Source organism: Hyperolius riggenbachi, chromosome 3 (assembly GCF_040937935.1).
Source record: "Hyperolius riggenbachi isolate aHypRig1 chromosome 3, aHypRig1.pri, whole genome shotgun sequence".
In the NCBI taxonomy this organism is placed as follows: Eukaryota; Metazoa; Chordata; class Amphibia; order Anura; family Hyperoliidae; genus Hyperolius; species Hyperolius riggenbachi.
The window spans coordinates 105058878-105071211 of record NC_090648.1 but is presented as its reverse complement, the minus strand read 5'-3'; the positions used below and the strand labels follow the sequence as shown (position 1 = coordinate 105071211).

The following is a 12334-nucleotide window of genomic DNA, read 5'->3' as shown; positions in this document are numbered from 1 at the left end:
CACTGTGATATTTTGAGAAGTTAAATGAAGTTTATTGGATTTACAAAAAAGTGCACAATAATTGCTTAATTAGGCAGGTGCATACATTTGGGCACTGTTGTCATTTTATTGATTCCAAAACCTTTAGAACTAATGATTAAAACTCAAACTGGCTTGGTAAGCTCAGTGGCCCCTGACCTACATACGCAGGTGAATCAAATTATGAGAAAAAGAGTATTTAAGGGGGGCAATTGTAAGTTTCCCTCCCTTTTAATTTTCTCTGAAGAGTAGCAACATGGGGGTCTCAAAACAACTCCTAAATGAACTGAAGACAAAGATTGTTCACCATCATGGTTTAGGGGAAGGATGCAGAAAGCTGTCTCAGTAATTTCAGCTGTCTGTTTCCATAGTGAGGAAATGGAAGACCATAGGCTCAGTTCAAGTTAAGGCTCAAAGTGGCAGACCAAGAAAAATCTCGGATAGACAGAAGCGACGAATGGTGAGAACAGTCAGTCAACCCACAGACCAGCACCTATAACATCAAGACCTATAACATCATCTTGCTGCAGATTGAGTCAAAATGCATCGTTCAACCATTCAGCGCACCTTACATAAGGAGATGCTTTATGCGAGAGTGATGCAGAGGAAGCCTTTTCTCCGCCCACAGCACAGAGCGAGCCGCTTGAGGTATGCTAAAGCACATTTGGACAAGCCAGCTTCATTTTGGAATAAGGTGCTGTGGACTGTTGAAACTAAAATTGAGTTATTTGGGCATACCAAGTGGAGTTATGCATGGAGGAAAAAGAACACAGCATTCTAAGAAAAACACCTGCTACCCACAGTAAAATATGGTGGTGGTTCCATGATGTTGTGGGGCTGTGTGACCAGTACACGGACTGGGAATCTTGTCAAAGTTGAGGGATGCATGGATTCCACTCAGTATCAGAAGATTCTGGAGACCAATGTCCAGGAATCAGTGACAAAGCTGAAGCTGCGCCAGGGCTGGATCTTTCAACAAGACAACGACCCTAAACACTGCTCAAAATCCACTAAGGCATTCATGCAGAGGAACGAGTGCGATGGTCTGGAATGGCTATATCAGTCCCCAGACCTGAATATAATTGAAAATCTGTGGCGTGAGTTAAAGAGAGCTGTCCATGCTCGGAAGCCATCAAACCTGAATGAACTAGAGATGTTTTGTAAAGAGGAATGGTCCAAAATACCTTCAACCAGAATCCAGACTCTCATTAGAACCTACAAGAAGTGTTTAGAGGCTGTAATTTCTGCAAAAGGAGGATCAACTAAATATTGATTTCATTTCTTTTTGTGGTGCCCAAATTTATGCACCTGCCTAATTTTGTTTAAACAAATATTGCACACTTTCTGTAAATGCAATAAACTTTATTTCACCTCTGTGTGTGTCTCCTATATGATATATTTAACTGACTTTTTTTTATTGTAACTTCCAATGATTTATACTGGACAATCATGACGATTAACCAGATTGCCCAAACTTTTGCATCCCACTGTATGTTCTGCTCCACATTACATAGCCAGGAGATGCTATGTCCTGTTTCAGTTTTGTAGCTTCCTGTGTCACCTTCAAGCTAAATGGAAAAGTAATCTGTTTTGTTTTTTTTCCCCCACACATCCATCAGAAATCTCTAAAGCTAAAAAGGAAGTACCGATAGTTGAGGTGTTTTACTTTTTTTTGTTGTTGTTTTTTCCAGTTGTGTGTAGCTTTACCTCCATACACAACCATCCTGTCATGTCTGTCTAGTGCTGATAACATCACTTTTCTGCTCCATTTATTACTTGTGGTTATGAGTCTGCTTCACTGCCTTTCCCCACCTGAGTTCTGTTATGAAGCTCAAGCATTTAGGACTCAGATCTGTTCATCACAGATCTTCAGCCGCTGATTATATATATCTCTGCCTAGCAAAATGTATGCAGGAAAAGTGTGTTGGAATCCTTGGAAAGTGTTTGTAGTTGCTAATATTATTGTTACGTTCTTCCTTTATGCTTTAGGTGTGGGAACAGGCAATTATACGCAGCAAAGAGCTCATAGAGATGTATGAGAACCAGATCTTTCACTACGAGGCCCTGAGTGACCTGCTGGTGAGTAATGCTGGGCCTGTACCATTCTTTGCTCAAATCCCATCCATAGACTTGGGCTTCAATTAACTAAGCATTACTGCATTTGTTAAAGCAGAAAACGGCTTATTTTGACGAGCATTTTGTGAAATGTCAATTCACTAAGGCTGTTACCGCATAGAAAACTAAAATTACTGACTAATACTTCATTAAAGCGGAACTGTAGAGTGAAAATAAACACATTGTTTCACTTACCTGGGGCTTCCCCAAGCCCCCAGCAGTTGTCCTGCCCGAGCCTCCGTTCTCCTGCTCAGTCTTGTACCTCGACTTGTAAGTCAAGGCCAGCGCCGCCCTGCCAAGCGTATCCTTTCTTCGCCTTCCCCTCTGCAATAGCGGGGAACTCGAAGAAAGGATACGCGTGGCCAGAGCTGCGCAGGAGCAGTGGCCCGGCGGCGAAACCGAAAGTAGCTGGCGGCGGGAAAACGGAGGGTCGTCGAGAAGCGGCGCGGGACAGGACGGCTGCTGGGGGCTTGGGGAAGCCCCAGGTAAGTGAAACAATGTGTTTATTTTCACTCTACAGTTCTGCTTTAACTTCCCTGGCGTTCAATTTCTGCTGGATTTCTGTGCAGAAAGCGTTTCAATTATTTTTCATGAAACGTTTGCCTGTAACTTAACAAAATGTGCCAAGCAAGGGTCTAGTATACATTTTGAGTATAATAAAAGTTTCAATTACAAAATCATGTCAAAAATAAAATAAATTTTTCCTTTCTGCCAGGCCGCAATTTCCCCTCTCTTCAGCTTTTTGGCAGAAAACATGCAGTTTTTTGCATGCGGTTTTTCTCATTAAAATTTCCAGTCATGTTCGAACATTCCCATATGGTTTTAATTGCATGTGAAAAAATGGAACCCTGCCTTAGAACCGCTGGACGAGCCTGACTCATTCTTACCCCTTTCAGCTAAATTTGCCCCTGGATGAGTCAGGCTCATCCATACCGCCAGGGAGGTTAATGTTAATTCTCAGAATGTCACATGCAGTAAAACAAGAGAGATGTTGGTTATTTTACCTCCAGTCTGGACCTTTTGGGAATTAACAGCTATTTGGAAAACAAGTTTGCTTTCTTAAAACAGAAGATGTCTCCCAGTGCATCACTGCTGAAATATGCAAATCAACCATTGTTGTCCCTGTAAGCTAGCCACACCTCCAGATCCGTTGGAATCTAATGATGTCAGCTTGTTAATATTACAGAGCCACAATAATCCAACATGCATAAAGACTGTTTCGGATTGATTGATCCTCATCAGTGGATGGCATGGATTAATGTGGCTTTATGGAGTAGGACTTGAAACACCCAGAGGTACAGACTAACCAGCACGCTCATGGTGACCCAGAACTCCTAGGAGTGTGTAAAGGGCTACAATGGACCTACTTTCTGTTTTAAGAAAGCACATTTTTGTTTTCCATAGCATTTCAGTAAGGGCTTTTTGGTCCATGGTAGCGCCTTACACACTCTTAGGAGTTCTGGTTCACCATGAGCTTGCTGGGTACTCTGTACCATTCGGAAAGTTATGGAAAGGAGGAAACAGAGCACAGAGAAAATGAAGTCCATAATAAAATCAGATTTCCCTCATTTTACAATAACTAATGGTTTTAATCTGATACAAATTTTGTGTGTTATGCAACTTGGACTTGCACGTTACTGATTATAAAAATGAAAAAAATGCCATCTTTATAACCTCTTTTATCACCTTTCCCTGCATTGCAATAATCCATCAAATACTGAATTAAAGTGAACTTGAGGTGATATTAAACTGATGAGATAAACAATTATATTTATCCTTCTACTTCTAAAAATGACCTTTTTTAAAGTATTCCAGGGTTTTCTTTTATAATTAAACATTTACAAAGTAGGTTGAATGTTTTACTGTTTCTAATCAGTGACCGCCTTATTAAGTGCCCCAGAGTTAGAAAAAGGTCAATAGTTGATGTATTTTATCTCTCCCTGCACTCAGAAGTTGTATACTGCCAGGAAAACTTTTATGACTGCAATTTGCTTATCAGTGAGGTTTACTATATTCTCCAGAAGCTGTCATTTCCATGCCTAGAAATTAACTTTCAGGCAGCAAAATAGAACAAGTAAAACAGCCTGGTTATTAAGTTTTGTACTGTGCATACACATGTTCATCTCATCATGTCACATGTCGCCTCGGGTACATTTTAACCCCTAGCCGACCACTACACGCCGAACGAGGCGGCAGCTCCAGGACCAAAGCATGCAATTGGCGTGAATGGCTGCGGGCGGGGATTGCAGGAGATTGCGTGCATCTCTGCTTGATCGCCGCTCGGAGAATTAGATGGCAGTCTATTAACATTGTACAGCGTTGCGATCTGCAGCAGCACTGTACTGGGAGCAGCCGTGTGACACAGCTGTCCCCCATGGCACTCACAAAAGTGATCCGCTGTCATAGTTACATAGTTATTTTGGCTGAAAAAAGACATATGTCCATCGAGTTCAACCAGTATAAAGTACAACACCAGCCTGCTCCCTCTCATATCCCTGTTGATCCAGAGGAAGGCGAAAAAACCCTTACAAGGCATGGTCCAATTAGCCCCAAAAGGGAAAAATTCCTTCCCGACTCCAGGTGGCAATCAGATAAAATCCCTGGATCAACATCATTAGGCATTACCTAGTAATTGTAGCCATGGATGTCTTTCAACGCAAGGAAAGCATCTAAGCCCCCTTTAAATGCAGGTATAGAGTTTGCCATAACGACTTCCTGTGGCAATGCATTCCACATCTTAATCACTCTTACTGTAAAGAACCCTTTCCTAAATAAATGGCTAAAATGTTTTTCCTCCATGCGCAGATCATGTCCTCTAGTCCTTTGAGAAGGCCTAGGGACAAAAAGCTCATCCGCCAAGCTATTCTATTGCCCTCTGATGTATTTATACATGTTAATTAGATCCCCTCTAAGGCGTTTTTTCTCTAGACTAAATAAACCCAGTTTATCTAACCTTTCTTGGTAAGTGAGACCTTCCATCCCACATATCAATTTTGTTGCTCGTCTCTGCACCTGCTCTAAAACTGCAAGATCTTTCCTGTAATGTGGTGCCCAGAACTGAATTCCATATTCCAGATGTGGCCTTACTAGAGAGTTAAACAGGGGCAATATTATGCTAGCATCTCGAGTTTTTATTTCCCTTTTAATGCATCCCAAAATTTTGTTAGCTTTAGCTGCAGCTGCTTGGCATTGAGTACGATTATTTAACTTGTTGTCAATGAGTACTCCTAAGTCCTTCTCCAAGTTTGATGTCCCCAACTGTATCCCATTTATTTTGTATGGTGCTAGACCATTAGTACGTCCAAAATGCATGACCTTACATTTGTCAACATTGAATTTCATCTGCCATGTATGTGCCCATATAGCCATCCTATCCAGATCCTGTTGCAATATGACACTATCTTCCTGAGAGAAGGGGGGGGGGGGTCACTTGTGTTGAGATGTGCGGCCCTGCAGCGAGGCCTTAAAGCTGCAGTGGCCTATTAAATTAAAAATGGCCTGGTCCATGGGGGGGGGGGGGGGGGGGTTAACACCGCACTCCTCAAGTGGTTAAATACCACATGATACCTTATAATACTTTCTGCATTCACAGAACAAGCAAGCCACCTTTTACCAGAACATCATGCGATCCCTGAGGCTTCAGCCTGAGTATTTTGCTGTTGGATACTATGGACAAGGCTTCCCATCCTTCCTGCGGGTATGGCAAATGGCACACCTTCTTACTACCTACCTACTGCTACCTACGTAAAAGCTATTACTATTGTTATTATTGATTTATTTCCTGAATTACTTTTCCTTGTTGAGTCTAAAATTACCATTCCTCCTTATTATCCTCTGTTTTTTTCTAAACTTTCTATTTTAATCTAATCTAAATATCAGTGCAGAGTTAAAATATGTTTAAACCATCCAAGGTATCCAGTCAGGTTTAATTTTGACAGCTGCTAAGGTCAGACCTCTCCAGTTTTGTCTCTGCTTAGAAATGATGCTGATTGTCACATCTAGCTTGTAAAATGCTGGATACACACCATGCGTTTCCGCGTTCGATGCGTCAGTCGATACGCGCCGATTCGATTATTTCCGACATGTCCGATTCAAGCTTCGATGGATCGTTAGGTCGATTTGCCATACTGTACAAGGCAATCGACTTAAAAATCATCAAAATTCGTTTGGAAATGCTCGGAAATAATCGAAACGACGCGTATCGGCGGACGCATTCGACGCGGAAACTCATGGTGTGTATCCAGCATAAGTGTGCTGCTCTTCTGATGTAATAGTGTGCTGCTCTTCTTTCAGAATAAGATCTTTATCTACCGAGGCAAGGAATATGAACGACTGGAGGATTTTAACCTCTGGCTTCTGACGCAGTTCCCCAATGCAGAGAAGCTGGGCAGCAGTTCCCCGCCGGGAGAGGAGATCAGAAACTCACCCAAGCAATGTATCCAGTGCAGTATAGTCCAGGTGTAACCCTACAAAGCATGCCAGATATCTACAAAACATTTTCATTCCCATATGCAAACTTTCAGAACTTATGATTTTTGTAACCCACAATTGTCTCTGGAGTGCTAGCAAAAGTAATTTACATCCATCGTTGTTTATAATGTGCCACCATACGTAATGGTACCCTTAGCCACTTCAAGACAAGACACAGAACATTTATGTTGCGCTTTTCTTCTGACGGACTCAAAGCACCAGATCTGCAGCCACTAGGGCGCTCTCTATAGGCAGTACCAGTGTTGGGGAGTCTTGCCCAAGGTCTCCTCACTGAATAGGCGCATACTTACTGAACAGGAAGAGCTGAGATTTTGTTAAAGGGGAACTGAAGTAAGAGGTATACGGAGGCTGCCATATTTATTTCCTTTTAATCAATACCAGTTGCCTGGCAGCCCTGCTGGTCTATTTCTCTGCAGTAGTATCTGAATAAAACCAGAAACAAGCATGCAGCTAGTCTTGTCAGATCTGACTTTAAAGTCTGAAACACCTGATCTGCTGAATGCTTGTTCAGGGGCTATGGCTAATAGTATTAGAGGCAGAGGATCAGCAGGGCTGCCAGGCAACCGGTATTGCTTAAAAGGAAATAAACATGGCAGCCTCCATATACCTCTCTCTTCAGTTCCCCTTTAAATAGCAGTTTGGCCATTCCTACCCTCCATGTTGACCCCTCCCACCCAGGCAGTCACTACTTCAAGCTCCTCCCATTGGGCCGCCGCTACAGGACTATACCATGTAAAACCACCAGACGGAAGAACACCTTCTTCCCCCAAGTGGTTCGGCTGCTGAACTCCAACCTCCCTCTGTCAGGCCCGCCTTCGGGCATGCCCTAGCGGGGTCTTTTCAGTTCTCGACACTGCCCGCCCTGGTTCTCACTGCCCATGGCAGTCTGGGGACCGTCATCATCATCATTACTATTACCGGTATTATTATTATTACTGGACTGATCCTGCACGGCAGGAAGAACACTGACGACTGGGGTCTGTTACTAATGAGAGACAGACATCTACCATTACTGTAATTCCAAATTGTGTTGTGCATCTTTTCTTCTAACTATGCCTATGCCATGTGTACCACAAATAATTCCGAGTATAGCTCTGCTGTATTTGGTGAAAAAAAGGATTCTGATTCTGATGTTCATGTTGGGAGGAGTGTCGTATGGCAGCTTACTTGTACCTTGTTTCACTTCTTCCCGCCTGTCTCAGGGAACAAGGTCCCTTGCTGATCACATGACCCCCAGAGATAACTGAACACTAGTGTATTTAACTTTCATTTCAATTATTTGATCATATTCCACTAGTGGAAGGTTGAGAGAGGGTATGGACTTAAATGTAATTGATGAATGGTTTAATAGTGATTGGCTTTTGGGTTTTAGGCTGCCCACATTGAAAGTAATACTGTCTCCATTCTGTGGATAGAGTTACATTAGATCATATTGTGTTTTTTATATTAGTGAAATTTCAGTTATGTGCAATGGTTTCTACAAACAGTATGTGTTTTTCTTTTGTGAAAGGCTGAATTTTTGTTTTGAGAATTTAATGAATAATTTTCTTACTGGCATACTGGCTCTGTCTCTATTATACTTAACAATACATCAGATGTGCAGTGTTTCAGTGTGAGACCACTATTAAACATTCCACCACGGTACAAGGACAAGCTGGTCCCCGAGCAGATCCTCAGGTAAAACCATGGAAGGGGCGGGGCACAGTGTCCTGCTGGTGTGTCACCACCTAACTTGTGTGTTTCCTCCTTCCGTTCCTGCAGCTATTATCGGTATAATGAAGTACAAAGCTTTTCCTATTCCCGTCCCTTCAGGAGGGGTGAGAAAGATCCTGATAATGAGTTTGCAGTGAGTATACAAATTTACATATTGTTCAGTGCTAAATACACTGGTTTTATATTTTGTTTATATGTGACAATATGTAGCAATTGTATTGTCGAGAGAATAGGACATACATATACTGGAGCCCTGGTAGGAATAAATGTACATGTACATAGCGGCATAGCGGTCTAGTCTCGCCCTGCAGCTCTAGACACTTGGCTCCCATGAACGAGGCAGGCAATTTAGGTGGCTGCCAGACAGCTTATGCGGCACCATAAACTGCAATGTTAACTGGTGGCTTTAGCGGTGCCCAGTGTATATCTCAGGTGCTGAACATATATTTGTACATGTACAGAGGGTTTTTGTTAGGCATAGTGTAGGACAGGGGTCGGGAACCTATGGCTAGCGAGCCATATATGGCTCTTTTCACCCTCCGCATGTTGCTCTCTGGCTCGCTAAAGTATGTGTGACGGAGCCGCCAGAGAGCCTGTGTTTACTTTTAGTCAGCGCTGCTGCCGCCGCCTCCATGCCCGGCCTTTGCATTGGCATGCGTGCCTCCTTCATCGGCACCGCATCCCGCCTCCCCACACATTGCACGCTGAGCGCCGCCTCCTCCAGCCGCCGCAGCCAGCGTACTGTAGCTGCACCCCCATGGTGACACGGCGTGCAGGGACTGGAGGCCTGAGAGTGTTGCGGCCAGTTACGTCAGCCGAGCCTGCGCTTTGGAACTCCGCGGTGAAGCTGACTGGAAGCTGCCTGGCCTGGTAAGTGTGAACCGCTGTGTTTTGTGCATTACCTGGTGAAAAGCTGTCTTATGTGCATTTACTGGGGAAAGGCTGTCTGTCATTATGTGCAATTGCTGGTGAAAAGCGGTCTCTCATTATGTGAATTTACTGGGGAAAGGCTGTCTGTCATTTTGTGCATTTACTGGTGAACAGCTGTCTCTTATGTGCATTTACTGGGGAACCGCTGTCTGTCATTATGTGCATTACCTGGTGAAAAGCTGTCTCTTATGTGCATTTACAGGTGACATATTGTACGGCTCTCACGGAATTCCATTATAAAATATGTCGTGTTTATGGCTCTCAGCCAAAAAGGTTCCCAACCCCTGGTGTAGGAGGAGGGTTAGGTGTAGGTTGGAGGAGAGTTACTGTTAGGTGTAGGTTGGAGGAGAGTTAGTGTTAGAAATGGGTAGAGACAGGGTTAGTGTGAAAGGTAGGTTAGTTAAAGCAAAAGTAGAATATCGGTATTGCCGATATTTTACTAGCAGCTTCACCTATTACCCAAACTTCTCAGCCCCCTGTATGCCCTTGTATGAACAGCTAGCGACATGACTATATACACTTTGTAAAAGCACTGCAGAAGAATTATATAGTTTCTCACACAAAAAAAGTTAAATAAACACACACACACACACACACACACACACACACACACACACACACACACACACACACACACACACACACACATTAACATACTGTATACACACACACACACACACCACACGCCGCACACGCACACACACCACACGCACACACACCACACGCACACACACTGTATACACACACACACACACACGCGCGTATACACAAACACGTATACACACACACACACAATGCCGATAGATAGATGTGTTTGTTCTGTTAATGTGTTCTTATTGCCTAAGCATTATGTTAACATTGTAAATAATCATGCTCTGTTTCTCACAGACTATGTGGATAGAGAGGACAACGTTCAGCACAGCCTATAGGCTGCCCGGTGTCCTGAAATGGTTCGAAGTCAAACAGGTTAACACTGTAAGTCAGAGCTTGTGTTACATGCATGAGGTTTGCTGCTATCCTGTGCTGCACACTCACAGTACAGACATCAAGGATGATTACAGAGTAATACAACTGCCTGTGCTACTTGTTTGCTCGGCGTTGTTTTCAGGGCACTGGAATCCCAACAAGGCACGCAGTATGACATCACTCATTTATTGTTAATGTACATGGTTATTATGGAAGCCTTGAGAGATGAGAAATCCACACACTAACTATAAGAATGTTACAGATCTGCATGGAAGATTCACTCTCTCCCACAAAGAGCCAGTATAGTGCTGTGATAGGAAAGGCATGTATGACTGGAGCCACTGTGGCCTGGCTGTGAGTTGTGGCTGTCCTGTAGCTCTGCCATTACAGCCCATCCTACCTAATAATATCCCTGGTATGTGTGCCCAGGCGTCCGTGTGTACTACGCATGCACAGTATGGCAGACAGGGAGTCTGTGAGGGAGGCATAACCTAGTGCACGTTAATGAAACAAGCCTAATGGCTAGTTTGTAATAAATGGTCTGAGTGTCCAGTTGGTGCTCCCTTGTTGAAGGGAACCAGAGGTGAGAGGGATATGGAGGCTGCCATATTTGTTTTCTTTTAAACAATCCCACTTGCCTGGCAGCCCTGCTAATCTATTTGGCTGCAGTAGAGTCTGAATCACACCAGAAACAAGCATACAGCTAATCTTTTCTGTTCTGACAATAATGTCAGAAACACGTGATCTGCTACATGCTTGTTCAGGGTCTATGGCTAAAAGTATTAGAGACAGAGGATCAGCAGGACAGCCAGGCAACTGGCATTGCTTAAAAGGAAATCACTATGGCAGCCTCCATATAACACTCACCTCAGGTTCACTTTAAATTGGCATATGCTAAAAATGTGTTTCCTATAAGTAAAGGTTCAAAACGATGCACCCAATAGCAGTATGATGCACAATGTCTGCTTGCATGCTGATATGGTGTTGGTTAGTGTAGGGACCAGTTCCAAGTAGGAAACCTTGACGTTAGTTGACTCATCTGAAAGCAGAGGAACTTGGCCGAGGCAGCCGAATGGCACCATCTGGGCTAATGATCTAATGTGCTTACAGGTGTTATCCCAACATGAATTTATTCATCTGGCACACGGGATCTCTGAGCACATGGACATTGGATGAGCACATTGTAGTATCACTTACCTTGCCAGCTGACAATCCATCTCTTGTTTTATCTCATGCCCTAGGAGGAGATCAGTCCACTGCAGAATGCTATAGAGACAATGGAGCTGACCAATGAGAAGATAAGTCACCAGGTCCAGCAGCACAGGGCGGACCCCAGCCTGGCGCTGCACCCGCTCTCCATGCTGATCAGTGGTATTGTGGATCCAGCCGTCATGGGAGGATTCACTAACTATGAAAAGGTGAGTGCCAGTCCACAGCCAAAGCTAAACATGCTCTGAATGATTGACATTCCCATTGATTTCAACCCTTTGATTTGTTTGTTTGGCCTCCTGCAGAGAGTGGAGCGTAGATTACCCCCTGGGATCCAGCCACATGCTGCGAGTCTTTCTCCTGTCCTCCAGGGGGCGCTCTATTTCTATGCCGAGATTGCCCTGTATTGTCATGTTGCAGACAGTGATTTCACCATAGAGATGGGGAGCCTCTGAGGACACGGAGAAGATGAGCTACTGCGGCTGAATCACGGGGCGGTGAGTAATACTACAGCTCCTCTGCACCCTGACTCCCTCAGTGGTATCCACAAGTGTAGCTCGGGCTTACCCATAATTGCTGCTACCATAATCTCTCACAATGCTACTAATTTTCCAATTAGTTTAGGTTTTTGTTTGGGATTTATATTGTCTGCCTCATTAACCTCCTTGCCGGTTATCCCGAGCTGAGCTCGAGGTAACCTGCGCAGGAGGATTGCTCAGGCCCCGCTGGGCCGATTTTCACAATTTTTTTTTAATTACACGCAGCTAGCACTTTGCTAGCTGCGTGCATAAGTCGATCGCCACCGATGCGCCCCCCAGACACCTTGCGCAGCCTGGCCAATCAGTGTCAGGCAGCGCTGAGGGGTGGATCGGGATTCCATCTGACGTCCCGA

At 44.0% G+C, this 12334-nt stretch overlaps 1 protein-coding gene across 1 annotated transcript in view; it reads left to right on the top strand.

The window, feature by feature from the left end:
• The window catches only part of DOCK5 (dedicator of cytokinesis 5), a 205088-nt gene that overhangs the window by 178546 nt on the left and 14208 nt on the right, over window positions 1-12334 (top strand). Inside the window, exons 39-45 of the mRNA XM_068274725.1 lie at window positions 2008-2097; window positions 5726-5830; window positions 6427-6568; window positions 8220-8301; window positions 8386-8470; window positions 10156-10242; window positions 11475-11651. Of these exons, the coding sequence (XP_068130826.1) occupies window positions 2008-2097; window positions 5726-5830; window positions 6427-6568; window positions 8220-8301; window positions 8386-8470; window positions 10156-10242; window positions 11475-11651 (768 nt within the window). The remainder of the gene's footprint in view (window positions 1-2007; window positions 2098-5725; window positions 5831-6426; window positions 6569-8219; window positions 8302-8385; window positions 8471-10155; window positions 10243-11474; window positions 11652-12334) is intronic.